The 20,148-nt window shown below is 43.9% G+C and overlaps 1 protein-coding gene and 1 long non-coding RNA gene across 10 annotated transcripts in view; one reads left to right on the top strand and one right to left on the bottom strand.

The window, feature by feature from the left end:
• ppp1r1c (protein phosphatase 1, regulatory (inhibitor) subunit 1C) overlaps positions 1-20,148 on the top strand; it is a 169,053-nt gene that overhangs the window by 40,126 nt on the left and 108,779 nt on the right. The window contains exons 1-2 of one of the 9 annotated variants that reach the window (XM_085985952.1): positions 7,380-7,755; positions 16,330-16,387. In XM_085985952.1, the coding sequence (XP_085842078.1) occupies positions 7,516-7,755; positions 16,330-16,387 (298 nt within the window). In that variant the 5' untranslated portion in view covers positions 7,380-7,515. Of the gene's footprint in view, positions 1-7,379; positions 7,756-15,409; positions 16,119-16,329; positions 16,388-20,148 lie in introns of those variants that run through there. The other 8 variants (XM_085985948.1, XM_085985949.1, XM_085985958.1 and 5 more) reach the window with 8 other exon arrangements.
• LOC147120285 (uncharacterized) lies at positions 772-17,009 on the bottom strand. The gene is made up of 4 exons (XR_015078152.1): positions 16,892-17,009; positions 7,595-7,689; positions 6,390-6,444; positions 772-5,488 (listed from the first exon to the last, which is right to left on the bottom strand). It is a non-coding gene; the product is annotated as an uncharacterized LOC147120285 (long non-coding RNA).

Here is a 20,148-nt window from a genome sequence, read left to right as displayed (position 1 = left end):
TCGAATGCCTTCTGGAAATCCAAATACACCACATCCACCGGTTCCCCTGTATTCACCCTGCTCGTTACATCCTCAAAGAGCTGTAGGGGTTTCGCAAAATTCCCCTAATTTCCCTGAAGATAAAAGAAACATTGGTCCACATCGTGGATGAAGATTTATGTGTTTGGAATTGCCTCTGGGTCAGATCAATGTTTTAAAGCATACTCAGAACCACGAAAGACTGCTGAGCTGGGCTGAGCTGGACTACAACGGAATCGAGGAAATTCGTGGAAATATTCACACACATTGAGACAGTACATCTTGATTAAAATTTGTGCCCTTGAGCCCAGTCAAACACAAAGGTTTTAAAATGGCCATCAGCAAAAAGCATGGCAAAAGTAGCTTGGCAGCTTGTAATGTGTCTGTGTGAAAGACCTGTCAATCAAACCAGGGAGGTCAGGAGTTGCCCACTTGACCCGAGGCCGCAGAGACAGGTTATTATGGCTGGCTATGTTTAAACAAGCAATTCAGCAACCAATCATAGTCCTTTTTTTTGTGTACTGGAACTTTAGGCGGGAATTTTCCAGACAGAACGGCAAGAGCACACAGATATAAAGATAGCTGCTGAGAAGCTATCTTTCTCTTTTTTTTACTTTGCTGGACCACAGGTGAGCAGGGTGTTCTGACTCCTCAACAAGACAACCTAGCAAGGAGTTTGGGGTGGTGATTTAAGGGAATTGCTAAGATTGTTTAAATAACATTGTAGCCATTGTATCCCTCGTTTTCGCCGTCTGTACCCCCCCCCCCCGTTGCATTTACTGTGTTCGTGTGGTATAGTTTATATTTGATTATGGTTCTTTAGTTTAATAAATTTTGACTTTTCTCACATCCAAATCAATTGTCCGTTTTAATATCATTAATTATAAGTCCTCCAGTCAGAACTGAAAGGTGGGGTAGTGATTCGGAACCGCTGTTAAAATTGGTTTACAGTGCAGCAGGCAAAAAGGCTGCTGGCCAGGTATGTTACCATAAACCAGTTAATAGATGCCCCCCTACAGAGCTCCAGCAAATTTGCTGACTCTGCTTGACTTTATTATGATTTTCTAAATGTCCTGCTACTGCTTCCTTAATAATGGACTCCAGCATTTTCCCAATGACAGATGTTAGGCTAACTGGTCTATAGTTTTCTGCTTTCTGTCTCCCTCCCTTCTTAAATAGGGGTGTTACATTTGTGGTTTTCCAATCTGCTGGGACCTCTCCAGAATCCAGGGAATTTTGGTAGATTGCAACCAATGCATCCACTATCTCTGCAGCCACCTCTTTTAACACCCTAGGATGCAGGCCATCCGGTCCAGGGGACTTGTCCACATTTAGTCCCATTATTTTACCGAGTACTTTTTCTTTAGTGATAGTTTTACGTTCCCCCCCTCCCTATAGCCCCTTGTTTATGTGTTATTGGGATGGTTTTAGTGTCTTCTACTGCGAAGACTGATACAAAATATTTGTTCAAAGTCTCTGCCATTTCCCTGTTCCCCATTATTAGTACCCCAGTCTCATCCTCTAAGGGACCAACATTTACTTTAGCTACTCTCTTCCTTTTTATATACCTGTAGAAGCTCTTACTATCTGTTTTTATATTTCTTGCTAGTTTACTCTCATAACCCATCTTCTCTCTCTATTATTTTTCTTTTCGTTGTCCTTTGCTGGTTTTTAAAAATTTCCCAATCCTCTGGCCTTCCACAATCTTGGCAACATTGTATGCCTTTGTTTTCAATTTGATAACATCCTTTACTTCCTTAGTTAGCCACGGATGGTTCTCCCTTCTCTTAAAGTCTTTCCTTCTCACTGGAATATATTTTTGTTGAGAGTTATGAAATATCTCCTTAAATGTCTGCCATTGCTTATCAACCCTCTTACCCTTTATTCTATTTTCCCAGTCCACTTTAGCCAACTCTGCCTTCATGCCTTTGTAATTGCCTTCATTTAAGATCAGTACACTGGTTTCAGACCCAACTTTCTCACCCTCCAATTGAATTTGAAATTCAACCATGCTATGACCACTCTTTCCTAGAGTATCATTTACTATGAGATCATTTATTAATCCTGTAATTATTACACAGTACCAGATCTAAGATAGCCTGATTGCTTGGTTCCACAATGTATTGTACTGGGAAACCATCCCGATACACTCTATGAACTCTTCCTTGAGGCTACCTTGGCCAATTTGATTTGTCCAATCAATATGAAGATTAAAATCACCCATGATTATTGCTGTACCTTTCTTACAAGCCTCCACTATTTCTTGATTTATACTCTGTCCAACAGTGTAGCTACTGTTAGGGGGCCTATAGATTACGTCCACCAGCGACTTCTTTCCCTTATTATTTCTTATCTCCACCCAAACTGATTCTACATCTTGCTCTTCTGAGCCAATATCATTTCTCACTACTGCACTGATCTCATCCTTTATTAACAGAGCTACCCCACCTCCTTTTCCTTTCTGCCTCTCCTTCCAAAATGTCAAATACCCCTGAATATTCAGTTCCCAGCCTTGGCCACCTTGCAACCACGTCTCTGTAATGGCTATCAGATCATACCCATTTATACCTATGTGTCCCGTCAACTCATCTATCTTGTTACGAATGCTGCGTGCATTCAGATAAAGAGCTTTTAATTTTGCCTTTTTACTATTTTCCGTGCTTTGACCACACTTTCTGATGCACTCTTATTTTTATATGTTCTGTCCCTTCCTGTCACACTCTAGTTAACATTACCTCCATTGCTACCCTGCTCTATTTGCTTCTCCTTTCTCTTTGACTTTTTAAATTCCCGCTCACCTGAGCACCTCTTTCTGTTGGCACCATATCTCATACTGTAGTGGATGCCATTTCCTGCCTGCTATCTGGCACTTCAGTACTTTGAGGGGGCTGCCTGAGTTGGATAGATGTGTCATTCCATTGAGAAGCAGCTAGTTAATCTGTCCCTCTTTCTGCCATGCTCGAGCTGCTGGGCATCTCGTCAGGATGACCAGAGGATCCGCACGGGAACAAACTGCTGGCCACCAATAAAAAGTCAGAAGCCTGCCATCAAGGCTTCTTCAATCCAATCCAGAACTGAGAAACAACTATAAATCAGAGGCTAAGGTATCAATAACCCCAGTCATAGCATTCAAGAGAGAAGCTGCGAGTGGGCCTTGGACCTCTGTCTTTGAAGGGTCCCTTATAGATGGCCATGGAGTTACCATATGCTGTATTGTGACCTGCAGATCAGTGAATCTGTGCTGAACTATTACACATTTGTTGGTCTTACAGATACCTGCAAAGTGCTGTGTGCATTCTCCAAAGACTTTGTGAAGGCCTTTTGCTTGCCCATCAATTCTCTTCTTTTAGCAGACCCTGTGGAGTACAAATCTCCACCCTATGCAGCCGAAGAATGTGTGGGGCTGGCCCTGTGGCTCGCTGGTTCAATTTTCAGGCAAGCCTGTAAATGGGCGAGCAGCCTGCTCTCTGAAACAGGCGAGAGGCTGCTGAAATACACAAACTGATGTCCTTCACTGGTTGTAGAACCCCAATTGCAATCTTCAGATACAAATGGGCAGGGTGTGTGCCCCGCTTAGTTGTACCAGGTGTTGAGTGGCAAAACCAGCGGTCCTTAAAGGTACTGCTGGAGGCCGCTCACAAAACGGCACAGGAAACTCCCAATTCTTTCTTTGGTGGGCCAAAACAAACTCTGGCCCACATCCAGTGAGCCCTCAGTCCACCCACCCCAATGCAGGATTACCTCCCACCATCATTTCCAGGCCTGACCTGCCTGCCTGCTCAGCGTGGGAGCTCGATGACTACCTGCCCTCCCAGAACTGGCGTGCTGAAGAGGATGCCTACTTGGCACTCGTAACCCATTGGCAGCATGCTAATGTGGCCCGGGCCATGTCCCATGTGAGAGTCTGTAATATATGCCTCGTATTAGACTCAGTAATATCATGGTATGCCCCATATTAGAGTTTGTATTATCATTGTATGTCTCATGTTAGAGTCTGTATGTCACTATGTCCGATGTTAGAGTCTATTATTACTGTATGTCCCATGTTAGAGTCTGCATTGTCACTGTATGTCCCATGTTAGAGTCTGTGATATCACTGTATGTCCTATGTTAGAGTCTGTATTATCACTGTATGCCTCATGTTAGAGTCTGTGGTATCACTGTATGTCCCATGTTAGAGTCTGTATTATCACTCTTCTTCTTCTTAGGCAGTCCCTCGGAGCCAAGGATGACTTGCTTCCACATTAAAAATGAGTTTGCAGGTGACTGATTAGTCCAATGCGGGACCTACAGTCTCTGTCACAGGTGGGGCAGACGGTGGTTGAAGGGGTGGGTGGGTGGGGTGCTTGGGTTGACGTGCGCTCCTTGCGCTGCCTGCGCTTGGCTTCCGCCTGCTCCCGGCGAAGAGACTCGAGGTGTTCGGCGCCTTCCTGGATGCTTCTCCTTCACTTTGGGCGGTCTTGGGCCAGGGATTCCCAGGTGTCGGTGGGGATGTTACACTTTTTCAAGGAGGCTTTGAGGGTGTCCTTGAAGCGTTTCCTCTGCCCACCTGGGGCTCTCTTGCCGTGCCGGAGCTCCGAGTAGAGCGCTTGTTTTGGAAGTCTCGTATCGGGCATGCGGACAATGTGACCCGTCCTTCGGAGCTGATCGAGCGTGGTCAGAGCTTCGATGCTGGGGATGTTGGCCTGAGCAAGAACACGGACGTTGGTGCGCCTATCCTGCCAATGGATTTGCAGGATCTTGCGGAGGCAGCGTTGGTGGTACCTCTCCAGTGCTTTGAGGTGCCTGCTGTACATGGTCCATGTCTCTGAGGCATACAGCAGGGCGGGTATCACTGTTGCTCTGTAGACCATATCACTGTATGTCCTATGTTAGACCCATGAGGTAATATCAATAAACTGAAGTGCATTTTAAACTACAAAAAACTCTGGTAACAAATTAAATAGCCTAGCCATAACACTTCAAAATCCAGCACAATATATGTTTTACTTATCTTGCTCATTGATAATGTAAATGTTCTGATTCATGAGCCGTTGATCTTTCTGGCTGCTTTTTAAAACAATGCAAGTAGATTATTCTCATTGAAACCATTTTCTTTCATGATAGTGCATTTTTATATTTTTGTTGCATTTGTTTTGCTACTTTTGAGAAATTTATGTTAGTTGAAAATAATAGTGAACATTTGAATTACTTGTTCTGTTGCTTGTTTCATCTACATAAATTACACCTGTTTGATCAAAAGATACAATTGGCTCATTTCCCTGATATCATTAGCATTGCTCCTTTGATTGAAAAGCACTTGTTTGTCCATGGTGAAGATTTCAATGGGCAAATTATTCATATCACTCAGTCAACATCAGGCATGTTTGCCATTGTACTTCCAAACTTTTATATTCTCACATTAGGGTTTAAAAACTGAAACAGCAATGGCGCTCTCTTGAAAATGGTTGCCTTGAAATGACTAGTAGTTCTGAAAAAAAAAAAACAAATCTTACCTGAGGGTGACTGAAGATTTAAGCAGAAGAGGGTGAAAAAACACTAAACTTGCCAAGCCATAGCAAGAACTTTAAATTCAAGAGTCTACGTTAAATCTGAACAATCAAAAGCCAGTCTTATTAAGGGTAATTAACACGGTATAGACCCTCTGATTGAATGTATGTTTATATGTATTGTACTTTTAGCATTTGCTAATTATTGTGCTTCATATTAGTTTTTAATTGTAAATGAAGATATTGGGTGCTTTACTCGATCAACCTTTGGCCTGTGTGACAATATCTGCCATTTTTGAAGAAAATGTTGTCATGAATCTATGTTAAATGCAGTTAACAGATTATTGTCAAAGGGGACTTGTTTGCCCCTCGGCTATGCACCTCTGCAAGGACATAGTATAGGAAGCGTACAGCTTCTAGATCATAGGGAACAAAGTTCTCTTAAGGGAGCTGCTGTTAAACTATTGAGATGTGATATAAAAAAATCTCTATAACTGTAACTACCAAAAAAAACCTTTAAAATGCACTACTTTCAATTAAAAAGTTTAGCAAAGCCAAATAACTGGGGCTTATTCTTTTCCATCATTTCAGCATTTATTGATAGTTAATAAAAAGATTAAAATCCTACAGTGCTTTATAATTAAATTTTTCATGCAGGAGTAAAGCAGCTTACTGACAAGGCAGCCTGGAGATTACAGAGAGGGGGGATGCAGACTTGTGTTTTGTTGAGTGGTGCAGGGACCTAAATGGTGGAGAAAAAAATGCCTTAATAGTAGAGGAAAGCAAAAGCAGCTTATTTATAAACAGCATTCTTTTTGTGATTATCTTTAAGATGATATCATTAAATAATTGAGTTTAAGAACTGGAAGTGCATTTTTATACCTATTGTGCTGATCCTTTTCCTTTGTCCGGTTCCTGATTCTGTATTTGGCAGTAACTAGAATGGAAAGTAGAGGTCAGCATTGTAATGATCCAAAACCTATTTTTAAGTTCTCAGTTGCCATGATTAAAAAGCTAATACTTTCCGAGCTAATCACATTAGAAATGCAAGGTCTTCGAAGCTAAACTGGCATTGGCAATATGTATCTGTGGGCACTGTTGCATGAAGTTTACATTTTACCCTATTTTCCCAAACCTTTCTTTCCTTCCAGGATTTTTATTACCATGGAAGGTGGGGGGGGGGGGGGGGGGGTTATTACCATGGAAGGTGGGGGGGGGGGGTTTATTACCATGGAAGGTGGTGGGGGGGCGGGGGTGGGGTTTATTACCATGGAAGGTGGGGGGGGGGGTTTATTACCATGGAAGGTGGTGGGGGGGGGGTTGGGGTTTATTACCATGGAAGGTGGGGGGGGGTTTATTACCATGGAAGGTGGTGGGGGGGGGGGGAACAGTGTCTGGAATCAATCAATGTCACTTCAAATCACCCATTATCACTCAGAAGGAGGCCTGATTCAGAGATAATGAGTGTGCTCTTGTTAACAATTCAGATGTTCTTCAAATTAATTTGTAACATAGTTTTATTATAAACTGTCTATCCCTGACAAAACAAGTTCATCTCTGCAAGGCACTTCTGTCTATTTGTCTGATCAAAGCCTAATTTTTTTCAGATAACAGCCAGAAAAATTCAAGTAATTCTCATCTCTGAGGCAAAAAAAACAGTGATGTAATTGTGTGTCACGCACCAAACTGGACCCATTTCTGGGCCACCTTGTATCTTCTTTTATTTTTGTAACATTTGCATACTGAGTTACCATTGGCCCGCAGGCATCTGTAAGGAATACCTATTATATTCACATGTGATCACATGCTGAGTTGTCATTGGCCTGCAGGCATCTGCAAGGACTGCTATTGTTTTGGAGGACCCAGGGTCCTGACTCCATCTTGCCCACACGGTGCTGTGCTGCTGTGAGTCAGATCACAGACCTGATGCTTCATTAAAATAGTTTAAACTGTAATACTCCGTTGTCCTGCAATTTATTATTTTTGTACAAAGTGTGCAAAACAAGACATGGTGTCAGAACAGGGATTTGAAATGGACATCGTTGGAGCTCCCTTACCCCGAATGAATTGGGAATCTTTGAACTTACCTAGAGAGTGGAGCAAGTTCAAGCAACACGTGGAGTTGATGTTTTTGGGTCCGTTGAAAAGAAAAGGGGAGGAAGAAAAATGCAGCTACCTACTCCTGTGGATTGAAGAAAAAGAGAGAGACATTTTTAACACATGGTCTCTCACCGCAGATGAAGCAAAGGTACTGAAAAGTTATTTTGACCGTTTTGAAGCATATGTGATACCCAAGACAAATACGATATTCGCTAGGTACAAGTTTCAGGAGAAAGTACAAGGAGCTAGTGAGTCGTTTGAACAGTTCATGACTGAGTTAAAACTGCTGGTAAAAGACTGTGTATATGCAGATAAAGATGAGATGGTCAGAGACCGCATCGTGTTTGGCATAAATTCAGCTAAAGTGAGAGAGAAACTTTTGAATGTTGGGTCCGGGCTAACGCTGGACAAAGCTATAGACATAGCAGGCCTAAAAATGGATAAATCCCCAGGCCCGGACGAAATGTATCCCAGGCTGCTGTGTGAGGCAAAGGAAGAGATTGCGGGGGCTCTAACACACATATTCAGAACCTCTCTGGCCACAGGGGATGTGCCAGAGGACTGGAGAACTGCTAATGTAGTACCATTATTCAAGAAGGGGCGTAGGGAAAAACCAGGGAACTACAGGCCAGTGAGCCTAACATCAGTGGTAGGTAAATTATTGGAAAAAATTCTGAGGGACAAAATTAGTCTCCACTTGGAGAGGCAAGGATTAATCAGGGATAGTTAACATGGCTTTGTCAAGGGAAGATCATGTCTGACTAATTTGATTGAATTTTTTGAGGGGGTGACTAGGTGTGTGGATGAGGGTAATGCAGTGGATGTGGTATACATGGATTTCAGTAAGGCCTTCGATAAAGTCCCGCACAGGAGACTGGTCAAGAAGGTAAGAGCCCATGGAATCCAGGGTGCCTTGGCACATTGGATACAAAACTGGCTTAGTGGCAGAAGGCAGAGGGTGATGGTCGAAGGTTGTTTTTGTGACTGGAAGCCTGTGGCCAGTGGGGTACCACAGGGATCGGTGCTGGGTCCCTTGCTGTTTGTGGTCTACATTAATGACTTGGATATGAATATAAAAGGTACGATCAGTAAGTTCGCGGATGATACAAAAATTGGTAGGGTGGTAAATAGCGAGGAGGGTAGTCTCAGTCTGCAGGACGATATAGATGGGTTGGTCAGATGGGCGGAACAGTGGCAAATGGAATTTAACCCGGAAAAGTGCGAGGTGATGCACTTTGGGGGGACTAACAAGGCAAGGGAATACACAATGAATGGTAAGACCCTAGGCAAGACGGAGGGTCAGAGGGATCTGGGTGTGCAAGTACACAGATCCCTGAAGGCGGCGGAACAGATGGATAAGGTGGCAAAAAAGGCATATGGGATACTTGCCTTCATTAGCCGAGGCATAGAATATAAGAGCAAGGAGGTTATGATGGAGCTGTATAAAACACTGGTTAGGCCACAGCTGGAATACTGTGTGCAGTTCTGGTCGCCACACTACAGGAAGGATGTGATCGCTTTGGAGAGGGTGCAGAGGCGATTCACCAGGATGTTACCAGGGCTGGAGCGCTTCAGCGATGAAGAGGGACTGGGCAGATTGGGTTTGTTTTCCTTGGAGCAGAGGAGGCTGAGGGGGGACATGATTGAGGTGTACAAAATTATGAGGGGCATAGATAGGATGGATACTAAGGAGCTTTTTCCCTTAGTAGAAGGGTCAATAACAAGGGGGCATAGATTCAAGGTAAAGGGCGGGAGGTTTAGAGGGGATTTGAGAAAGAACTTTTTCACCCAGAGGGTGGTTGGAGTCTGGAACTCACTGCCTGAAAGGGTTGTGGAGGCAGGAACCCTCACAACATTTAAGAAGCATTTGGATGAGCACTTGAAATGCCATAGCATACAAGGCTACGGACCAAATGCTGGAATATGGGATTAGATTAGACAGGGCTTGATGGCCGGCGCGGACAAACAACATGACACAGCATTTCATAAAATGAAAGACCTAATCACCAGAGAACCAGGACCAGTTCTTGCCTACTTCGACCCCCACAAAGAGCTCAGACTACAAGTGGACGCGTCAAAGTACGGACTAGGTGCACTATTACTGCAAGAAGGAAAGCCCATCGGCTACGCTTCCAGATCTCTCTCAGACAGTGAAATCAACTATGCTCAAATCAAGAAAGAGCTGTATGCAATTCTGTTTGGATGTAAGCATTTCCACCAGTACGTCTATGGCCGACAAGTCATTGTGGAATCCGACCACAAGCCCCTCGAGTCAATCATGAGGAAACCACTATCTGCAGCCCCACCAAGGCTACAGAGAATTATCCTTCAGCTACAGAAGTACGACTTCACAATCATTCACCGTCCAGGCAAAGACATTCCTGTCGCAGACACGCTCTCCAGAAAGTCTCTTAGCTGCAAGGACAACAGCCCCAGTGAAGGCATGGATGTGCAGGTGCACATGGTGTACAACAGCTTACCTGTGAGTGACTCAAAGCTGAAGGAGATCAGAGCAGCAACAGAGAAAGATGCACAACTCACACTGCTGAGCAAAGTCATACATGAAGGATGGCCTGAGGAAAGGAGGAAATGCCCTCAGAGCATATCTGAATTCTGGAACCACAGAGACGAACTGTCACAAATCAACGGAATCATCTTCAAAGGGGAGAAAATCATCATTCCTACCAGTCTCAGAGAAGAGATGTTGACAAAAATTCATGCTGGACATATGGGCATGGAAAAATGCAAACAAAGAGCACGTGACATTATGTTTTGGCCCGGAATGTGCAAACACATTGAGGACATTGTCGGAAAATGTTCCATTTGTCTAGAACGCCGCCCATCAAATGTCAAAGAGCCCATGATACCTCACCGTATCCCAGACAGGCCCTGGCAGGTCGTCAGCTGCAAGCAAGTGCATGCAAAACGCGTACAGAGACAGCAACACCAAAAGAGATACTATGACAGGTCAGCTAGACTACTGCTGCCACTGCACAATGGAGAATCTGTCAGAATCCAGGAGCATGACTACTGGAAGCCAGCAGTCATCATCCAGCCAGCTGACACTGAGCGATCGTATCACGTCCGCACCCCAGAAGGACAGGTGTACCGCTGCAATCGCAGGCACCTCCTGAACACCAAGGAACAACACCATCATTCTGACGAGAGGATCAGTTCAACAGAGTATGATGAACAGAGCAATACACAAAACACATCATACTTACCTGAACCTAAACCTGAACCTGATTTATTGACCGATTCAGGAGCATGCTCAGTTCCATACCACACAAGGTCGGGGCGAGAGGTCAAGCCTAGAGTTGTCCTTGACTTGTGAACTGTCAGAGTGTAGGCGGATCGCTGCCCTAAAAAAAAACTGTACATCGTTATTGAAACATTGAGATGTTCTCAGTGCTAGTTAAATGCTGATTTTACTTATATGTTTATGCTACCGAGAACATTATGTAGAAGAAAGGTTTAAAAGTAATGCATAACATTTTTCTTTTAAAAGAAAGGGGATGTAACATTTGCATACTGAATTATCATTGGCCCGCAGGCATCTGTAAGGAATACCTATTATATTCACATGTGATCACATGCTGAGTTGTCATTGGCCTGCAGGCATCTGTAAGGATTGCTATTGTTTTGGAGGACCCAGGGTCCTGACTCCATCTTGTCCACACGGTGCTGTGCTGCTGTGAGTCAGATCACAGACCTGATGCTTCATTAAAAGAGTTTAAACTGTAATACTCCGTTGTCCTGCAATTTATTATTTTTGTACAAAGTGTGCAAAACAAGACAGTTTTTTTCAATTCTTGACCCACCTTTCTCCCTTGAAGGTGTTGACTGCTTTACTAGGATACAGTTCCACGGGGGTAGTCACCCTGTGGTACCCTGCCCAAGTGAGCATTGATAGTGAGTGTGAGCATGCTATCCATCTGTAGAGTCCATCACAGCTGAGCCCAATCTTGTCCTGACCCTGTGTCCACGTACACACATGCACTTCCAGTAGGCATTACTGGTCATTAATTAGGTGGGGCAACTCAGCACAGACTGGGGAGTGAATCTGGAGCCTTTACTATGGCTCAGAGACACTTGGACTGATTTTAACTGGCCGGAATTGGTGTTAACAGGAAGGTAACGGCTTCAAAATGGGATTGGTCGACACTACCCTGTTAATGCCGATGCTCTGAGCGCCATCATTTTGAAAGGAGCCGTCCCTTGGGTGGCTGGAGCCCCCTTCTGTTTCAGGCAGTAGGAACAGAAGCAGGCCATGCAGCCCCTTGAGCCTGTTCTGACATTCAATTAGATCAATGGGATTGGTACCTCAACTCCATTTACTTGCTTTTGTTCCATACCTAACAAAAACCCATTGATCTCATTCTTGAAAGCTCGAATTGACCCAGCAACCACAGCTGTTTTGGGGGATTGAGTTCCAGATTTCCACTACCCTTTGTGTGATAAAATGTTTCCTGATTTAGCTCCAGGATGGCCTAGCTCTAATTTTAAGATTATGCCCTTTTGTTCTGGATTCTGCTACCAGAGGAATAGTCTCTCTGGCCTAGAAATGCGATTGCAGCAGAAAGCGGGCATGCTGGCTACAGGGCATGCACTGCACATGCCTGTTAGCGATGTCCCAGGCAGCACGTAATATTTGTGCTGCATGCTCATTATGAGTCAGGCATGCAGCCAGCGCCACCCATGCTATTAATTGGCTGCATGCCTGTTTGGGGGGCTGGAAATTGGGTGTCTTTAATGCCACTTATAGGTAGTCAGCTCCTCTTAAAAAAAGAGGAACACTCTGGCTGCAGACACCAGGGAAACACTTGTAAGGAGAGCAATGACTGCTAGACCTGCAATCATGCCCTCAGGTTCTCCGATGCTGCTTTGGAGGTCCTGGTCCAGGAGGAGGGAGATCCTGTTCCTCCAGAGGACAAAAAGCTTCCCAGGTAACAACTCCGCCACCAGTAGGAAGACATCGCAGATTAGGTCAATGCCAGGAGCTTAGCTCCCAGGACATGGTTGCAATGCCAAAAGAAATTCAATGATCTCACCAGAGCTGTCAAGGTAGGAATACTGTTCTCTGACTTTCAGCTCACACCTCCACCACCTCCAGCCTCACTACTCTCAACACTCCCCTCTCCCACTTCCCTTTTCTACAATCACTGTACTCCACATCACTACACCTTCTTGTCCTCATACTAATACTCCTCACTTTTGCAACCCTCACTTCCCCACACCTCACATCTGACACACTACATACCAGCTATTCCACCATGACAGGTGCATTCTTTAAACATCTCACAGGACTTTCACTAACACACTCCCTTCTCTCTTGCTGGAAAAGGTTTCCGACAACTCCAGACAGCAGGCTGCCAGCGGAGGTGTCCGGGCCCACTTGCACACCCTCAAAGATAGAGTGCTGGCCATCACGGGCAGAGTCATGGCTGTGGCATCTGGCAACTCTGGAGAAGACATCACGCAGGGTTTCTTCACATCTTATCTCCTTTTTCCCTTCTTACTTCTGTCTCACCCTACACACCCTGCATGACACACTGCAGCTGCTTCTCTCTCTCTGCTCTCTCTTTACACTAAAAGCCAACCCTTATCCCGCTCTTTCATTTCATGTGCTGAAGACCTCTCTCACTAGAGGAAGAGAAGGCTAGCCTTCCTGATGACACAGCATCACTCGATCTCCTCCTTGCAACCACCAGTTCAGATACTGGCACCATGCATACTTTAGAGGCTAGGCTAGAGATGGGGAATTCATTTGGTGAATCATTGGGCATAAGTGTGCAGGAGCTATGGTAGAGGGATGGGACGCCACACATGGAGAGCTCTCACAGCTGCCATGGAAGCTCAGATGGCTGCCATCTTGGGCTTTTGGGGGCCAATGTTGACAGGGGCCTCTAGAGTGTCACATCATTCCTGCACTTTCTACTCGCGTAGAGCCACAGGAGTGCTGAGGCAGAGTCCCAGGAGAGTGGTCTTGGCTCCATGGGAGAGGCACCTACTGTTGTCTCTCAGGATGACAACATTCCTGCTCCCCTGCCACCTAATTTGCCAGTGCCCTTGTTAGTGCTGCACAGCAGCTGGGCCAGATTGCTCCAGCCCACATCGAAATGGTGCAGTCTACAGCCGAGCCCTCGAGGCCCAGAGCTGCTCGAGGTCGCCCACCACGGTCATCTGAAGTGTCCTCAATGGAGACTCAGCAGCTTTCCACCTCCCAAGCTATAGCTACTGGGGAAACCCATCATAGGAGCACTGGGATAGATAATTGAGCACACAAGACAAGCTCTAAGGGCATGCAGAAGTGTGATTCATAATTATTTCTATTAATTGTTAGATACCAACGAAATTGAGTTGTTTGATAAATTTGATTTTTGTTCTGGATTTGGTGTTGGTGTTTTATATTTGCAGTGAAGTGAGGGCAAGACCCATAGGCTGGACTGAAGGAAGGCAATCGAATGGTAGTAAAGGCGGTAATAGGAATGTGGGACTGTTGGCATATTGGGGATGAGAGGGATGGTTCACATGAAACGCTCCTCGATGAGCTGCTGTCTGAGAGCTTTGGCAGCTGGGGCACTGGCAGTCGATGCCTTTCCTGCTCTTCTTCCTCCTCCTGATCCTGCTCCACTTCTTGCTGTCCAGGTGGTGGTAAGGGCTGGTTCCTCATGATGGCAAAGTTATGTAGCATGCAACAGATGACCACAAATCAAGATATCTGCCAAGGAGTGTACTGCGGTACTGCCAATACTCACTGTTTAGGCTTACCACCTTCAGGAGAATAGGGGGGAAATTAGAAGGAAATAAAAAGATACGCAGACGTAAATTATCTGGACTTGTTCACAATTTCTAATTTCTTTAGATAGATTCAATTTGACTGAATTGACCAATCTTCTGGTCAGTTGTTTGAACCACTTCCAGTAGGTCTACTTGGCACCATCAAAGTTTCACAAACAAGGTAAGCTTCAGTTCAGTTAGTTGTGCTCGGTCGCACTCAGTAACATTCATTTCATTTCTTTTCACATGCTCTCCTCCCTAAAAGTCTCCTCCAACTGCAGTGGTGGGTGAGTGAAATATTGCTTTGAAGGTCATGTTGATCTCCATCCAACCAACCGAAAGCAGTGGTTATGCTAGATATGAACACAACTCCAGGTATTAACTGAACCTAAGCCAACTTTCTACATTGCCATTACAGTGGAAGAAAGGATCTACAATGTTTATGGTTTGAGTTTGGCTTGGATTCAATGTCAGACTGCTCACTCATCCCTTTTGTTTGATGCAGGTGCATACACTCCATCAGACCTTCACTTTTGGGTACACAGCACACATATTCACATGCCACCTATCCACAAATCCAGGAGAAAACTGGCACACCTTATCCAAGTGTGTCTGGTCGCATTCAAATGGTGGGTAATCTTGCAGCTGAAACCCTTAGCTACGAATCTGCTCTGTTGCCAATCTGGCAATTTGCATTATTTAAATACAGGTCCTACGAAGGCTAAAGGCTTTTTTGTTGAAGAGTGTTGAAATTAATTTGTGATTGTCAAAAGTGAGCCTAATTTTTTACTTCGCTCTTCAACAAAAAAACCTTTAGCCTTAGTTGGACTGGCCACCAGACACATTTGGATAAGGTGTGCCAGTTTTCTCCTGGATTCGTGAGTAGGTGACATGTGAATATGTGCGCTGTACTGTGTACCCAGGAGTGAAGGTCTGATTGAGTGTATGCACCTGCTCAAACAACAGGGGCCGAGTGAGCAGTCTGACATTTTATCTGAGCCAAACTCAAACCAGGACAGATCCATGCATCTGCCTAAATTCTGGGAGAAATAAAGTTATTTAGATACTGTTTCTCAGCTCAAGTGCAATATATATGGTGCAGAATTTAAATTATGATTCCTCCACCAACCAGTGAGGTGGATGTACAGTGAAATCCACTCTGTCAAATATAAGAAAAGAAAAAGCTTCCTGAGTTGTGCTTATCAATAATTAACAGTGCATCAGCAATGTCCAAAGGGAGCTTATATTGCACATTTGAGCAGACTGCTAATAATATATAGTAGATGGATTGGTATATTCAAATCCCAGGACACAAAGCCATTCAAGTCCAGCATCGCATTTTAAATTAGCCTGTGGATAAATGCCTGGCTATTGTGGAGTTGGGCTAGTGTACAATTAGCTCATTGTTTTTGATGGTTTGCACTGAGGGAACTGTAGGATTGCAAGAGCAAAGGCAAACATGCTCCTGGATGTTTAATGAGGGAGTTGCTCAGTACAGTAGATGCAGCATAGAGGACCTTCATTTGCTAACTGGGAGACTTCCAGACAGGCTGCTATTGCAGAACAATCCCTGCGTCTTAAAGGAGTGGCGGTGGATAACAACAGTAGCTCATTTCTGCTTTCACGATTGCCAGTCCCCTGTGCTACAGTATGGAGCCAAACAGTCCAAAGAAGATTCAATTTGCAATGCCGTTATTTCAAAGTCATCTAGATCCTGAGGCAGCTGAACAGGTAAAGCAGTAAGCAAACCTTTCACAAAATATTTGAATAATGAAGACACTGATTTCAAACGTGTTTTTATGCATGTTGAAGCAAGTCTTATTTTAAATCCTTGACCTTTTTCTGACCACTACACTGTATTAAAAAATTAATTGGAGTGAATCTTAAAGTTTGAGTGTTTGCGGCTAAAATAATTAGTTTTGTTTTGGTTGCTTTTCTACAGATCAGAAGGCGAAGACCTACTCCAGCATCACTGGTTATTCTTAATGAGTCGTCACCAGGTAATAGATAACAGTGATAGAAATCATATGAACTAAGTGTATGATATACAATGACAAGTTAAACAATGTTTTTTTTGCGGTAGCATGATTGAATTAATCACTGTTGATTTTTCTAAAATATTAGCACATGAGCACAAAGAAAGTAACTTAATCGCTTTCATTAACGCCCTGGGGAAATGCGGTATCAATTTCAACATTTTGTGGAAGAACATTTTTATTTGAAATGTGTCTCTTCAAAATCCATGAAATATATAAGTTAATAAACTGTGATTTGCTGAAATTGCTTCCAAACCTCTGCTACCTAAATGCTACTTTAATCAATTACCAGATCTGCTTATTTGTATCGCTGGAAACACTTAGCTGTCTTTTACCGACAGTTACCAGTGACCTGATACCGCTGATAAAAGAGAAGCATACTGACAAAGACAGTCAATGCTAAAGATGTGTACATAAGATATCATTAATGAAGATTTCGATCTAAAGGTTACATGGTATCCGACTTACCACCATCATTTTAAACCTCCTTATGCGGACCGTAAACCCAATGTGAACGGATGGGAATGTATTTGATCAGCAGGCAGAAAGCAGAATGCTCTTGGCTTTTCTGCAGCTGTTTCCCACATTTGTTCTAGTGGGCAGCTCTTGGCTATGCCCTTGTGAATTGTAAACAGAGTACGAGATAAAGAAATCTGGCTCTGCAAAACGGCAGTCACTGATTTCTGAAGTCTGTACCGCCACTGCGTACATGCACCTTTTGCCCTTGAGGTTTTTTTTTTAATTTGGCTGTATGACTTTATTACTGAAATATGTCATTAAAATCTGTTTGCACTTGTTACCCCTTAGCCTGTCCTTGTGTGTGGCTGTATACACGCATAGTTTCTTAGTTTGCTGAGAAAAAAGATACCTCAGCACATTTGTTTATTGAACACACTGAATGACATAAAGGTCTGTTCAGAAGTAAACTGAAACATTCTGGAAGCATGCAGTAGTGAAACAACTCTCTCAGGAAATGAGTCATCAGCTAAAGTACTGCAAGAGTCATAGGGCAGCATTATAGGCTCTATAAAATACAATATTAGTTTCCACAGAAATTTATGCAACAAGCTTAGAGCTTGCTGTCTTGGACTTACTGAAGACATTTTAGTATCATGTAAAGTACTTATTGATGTATTTCATTCAGATGATTAGTGGAATATAGGACTTCTACACAAGTCTTCAGGTTTCAGCCTAATTATGGGCAGTCTGCTGAGGCAGGTGATATCTGTTACCATGCCGAAGATTCAATGTCAATCTCTGGCCAGTTGTATTCTATATACCTGGAGCTGGCATATCGATGAGTATTTATCAGAGAATATTGGTAGTAATTGTAGTAACTCAAGCATGCAATTTTCAATGGTTTCATCCCAACAAAAGTAGAAATGCAATCGTTGGAGAAATTTAAACCATTAAGTTGATCTTCATTAGCACTGCTCACAACCCAAAATAAAAATGCTGTCCATGTCTGTAACTATTTGTGTTCATCATTCTCTAATTCTTTTTGCCTTCCTCTCTTTCTATTTATCTTCCTCCCTCCCTCTCTCTCTCTCTCTCTAGCTCTCATTTGCTTTTTTTCATTGTTTCTCACTCTTTTCCTCATAGTTATGTTCTTCTCTCTGTCCACTCTTACTTCTGCCTGTTTATCATTGTGTCTCTATACATCTTACACGTGTTCCTTTATTGATTGACTGAATTTGTATCTTTTTGCGTATTTTGAAGGCTAAGGTGCGCAGCACGATGAGAAATAAAATGTACCTGATTGAAAATAGGATTGGGGGCAGGCACAGAGAGGCCAATTGGGTGATGCTCTAGCATGCAGGAGTGTAGGAGAAACTGGGGTATGGGCTTGGGCTGAAGAAAGTGTGGCTTTGGCTGGCAAGAAGTAGGTGCATGGGGCCTGGCCTGTGGGTGAGCTGTGAATGGTCGTTCTGCTGATATTGTGGTGGATCAGTGCTATATGATAATTATACCATATTATAGATGTACGGATGCAATAAATGGGATTTTCCTATGCCTTTCCAATAGTTTAATGGTGGCAGTGGAGAGACGCAGAACATTCATGTAAGCCTGGATCCCTGCCCATTTTTACTCCCGATGTATTTGCCAACATCTCCTCTGCCCCGCTATGAGCAGACATATTAAAATGAGATGGTATTGTCAGCGTGCTGCCATATGCTGCGCTTGGTCTCAGCAATGCCGGGCATTTGGAATACCTGTATACAACAGACAGCCAGCGTTGCTAGGCAATGTTTAATGTGTGAAAAAAAAAACACAGCAGGCAAATAAATGGATGGAAGGACAATTGATGACGACGTCCACATATTTTTATTAAAGAATTCTTCAGTGGAGGCAGCAACTTTAAGCTGTTACAGGCATCGGAGACCTGCAGCAAAAGGCATTTCCCACCCTCTTTCCAATGGTGAGCTCCGAATCAAAGATGGCAACACCTTTGGCAACCCAACTTAATTATGTCAATTAAGCTGACCCCGAATACTGTCAAAAAGGTCAATGTTAGGTCATTCAGGTGGGCCTGGCACACTACTGGTTGCAATATCATCAGAGAGGAAAACGTGGGCTAATATCTTTAATAATACAGATAAATGCTCCAAATAACAAGACAGCAGGACAAACAGTGTTAAAAAATACTATAGTGACACTATTGTAAAAAAAATTAGAAAGGAGACCTCTCTCTCACCCTAAGGCCCCATTTCCTTCCTATTCCAGCTTCAGCCTCCGTGGCCCTCTTGTTCCTGCTGAAGTCCATGCCCCTAGTAGTTCCTGTACACATCAATACCGGTCAGCACCACATCCACTTCAACAGAAATGGGAAGACCACTCAGCCCAGTTTGTGGTTTCAGATACGCTGCTCCTTCCTAAAGTAGACCCTGCCTCCCCGCCCCACTCCCACCCCCCACATCCATCTCCCTCCTAGGAGGGATTCTGGCATTTCCCCCACATCTGGCCAGCCTAGATTCCAACCCCTCCCACGCTGAGACCCTGCTTTTTCCCACGCTGGGCCTCAACCCCCATATTCTCTTACACCAGGCTGATACCAGGAATGGCGGGAATGACCTATGAGGAGAGACTATGTAGTTTAGGGATGTACACACTGGAGTTTAGAAGATTGAGAGGGGACCTCATAGAAGTGTATAAAATTCTGACAGGTCTAGACAGACTGGATGCAGAAGGAATGTTTCCCTTGGCGGGTGAGAACAGAACTAGAGGACATAATTTAAGGATAAGGGCTAAACCATTTAGGACAGAGATGAGGGGGAATTTCTTCACTCAGAGAGTGGTGAACCTGTGGAACTCATTGCCACAGAGGGCAGTGTACGCCAGCTCATTAAATATATTTAAGAGGGAATTAGATATATTTCTACGGGCAAAAGGGGTTAAGGGTTACGGAGAGAAGGCGGGGACGGGATACTGAATTAAAGGATCAGCCATGATCTCATTAAATGGCGGAGCAGGCACGAAGGGCCGAATGGCCTACTCCTGCTCCTATCTTCTATGTATCTATGTACCTGTACAAGTTACACCACCTCCAAGATGACATGTCGCTGCCCAGCCTGGGCTGCTTCCCACTCCTCTGAGCAGGTACATTTTCTCTTACTTTGTGTGCCGCAGAGTTTAATAAAGTAAAATAAATTACAAATTCAGTGAGCCAACAAAGGAATCTGTCTAAGATTATACAGGCACAGTGAGAAACATGCCGTTGCTCTGTT

The sequence above is a fragment of the Somniosus microcephalus genome, chromosome 4 (genome assembly GCF_052327205.1).
Source record: "Somniosus microcephalus isolate GS21.2 chromosome 4, FLI_Smic_1.0, whole genome shotgun sequence".
Lineage (NCBI taxonomy): Eukaryota > Metazoa > Chordata > Chondrichthyes > Squaliformes > Somniosidae > Somniosus > Somniosus microcephalus.
The sequence above is the reverse complement of the archived record's forward strand: the minus strand, read 5'-3'. Positions and strand labels throughout refer to the sequence as shown.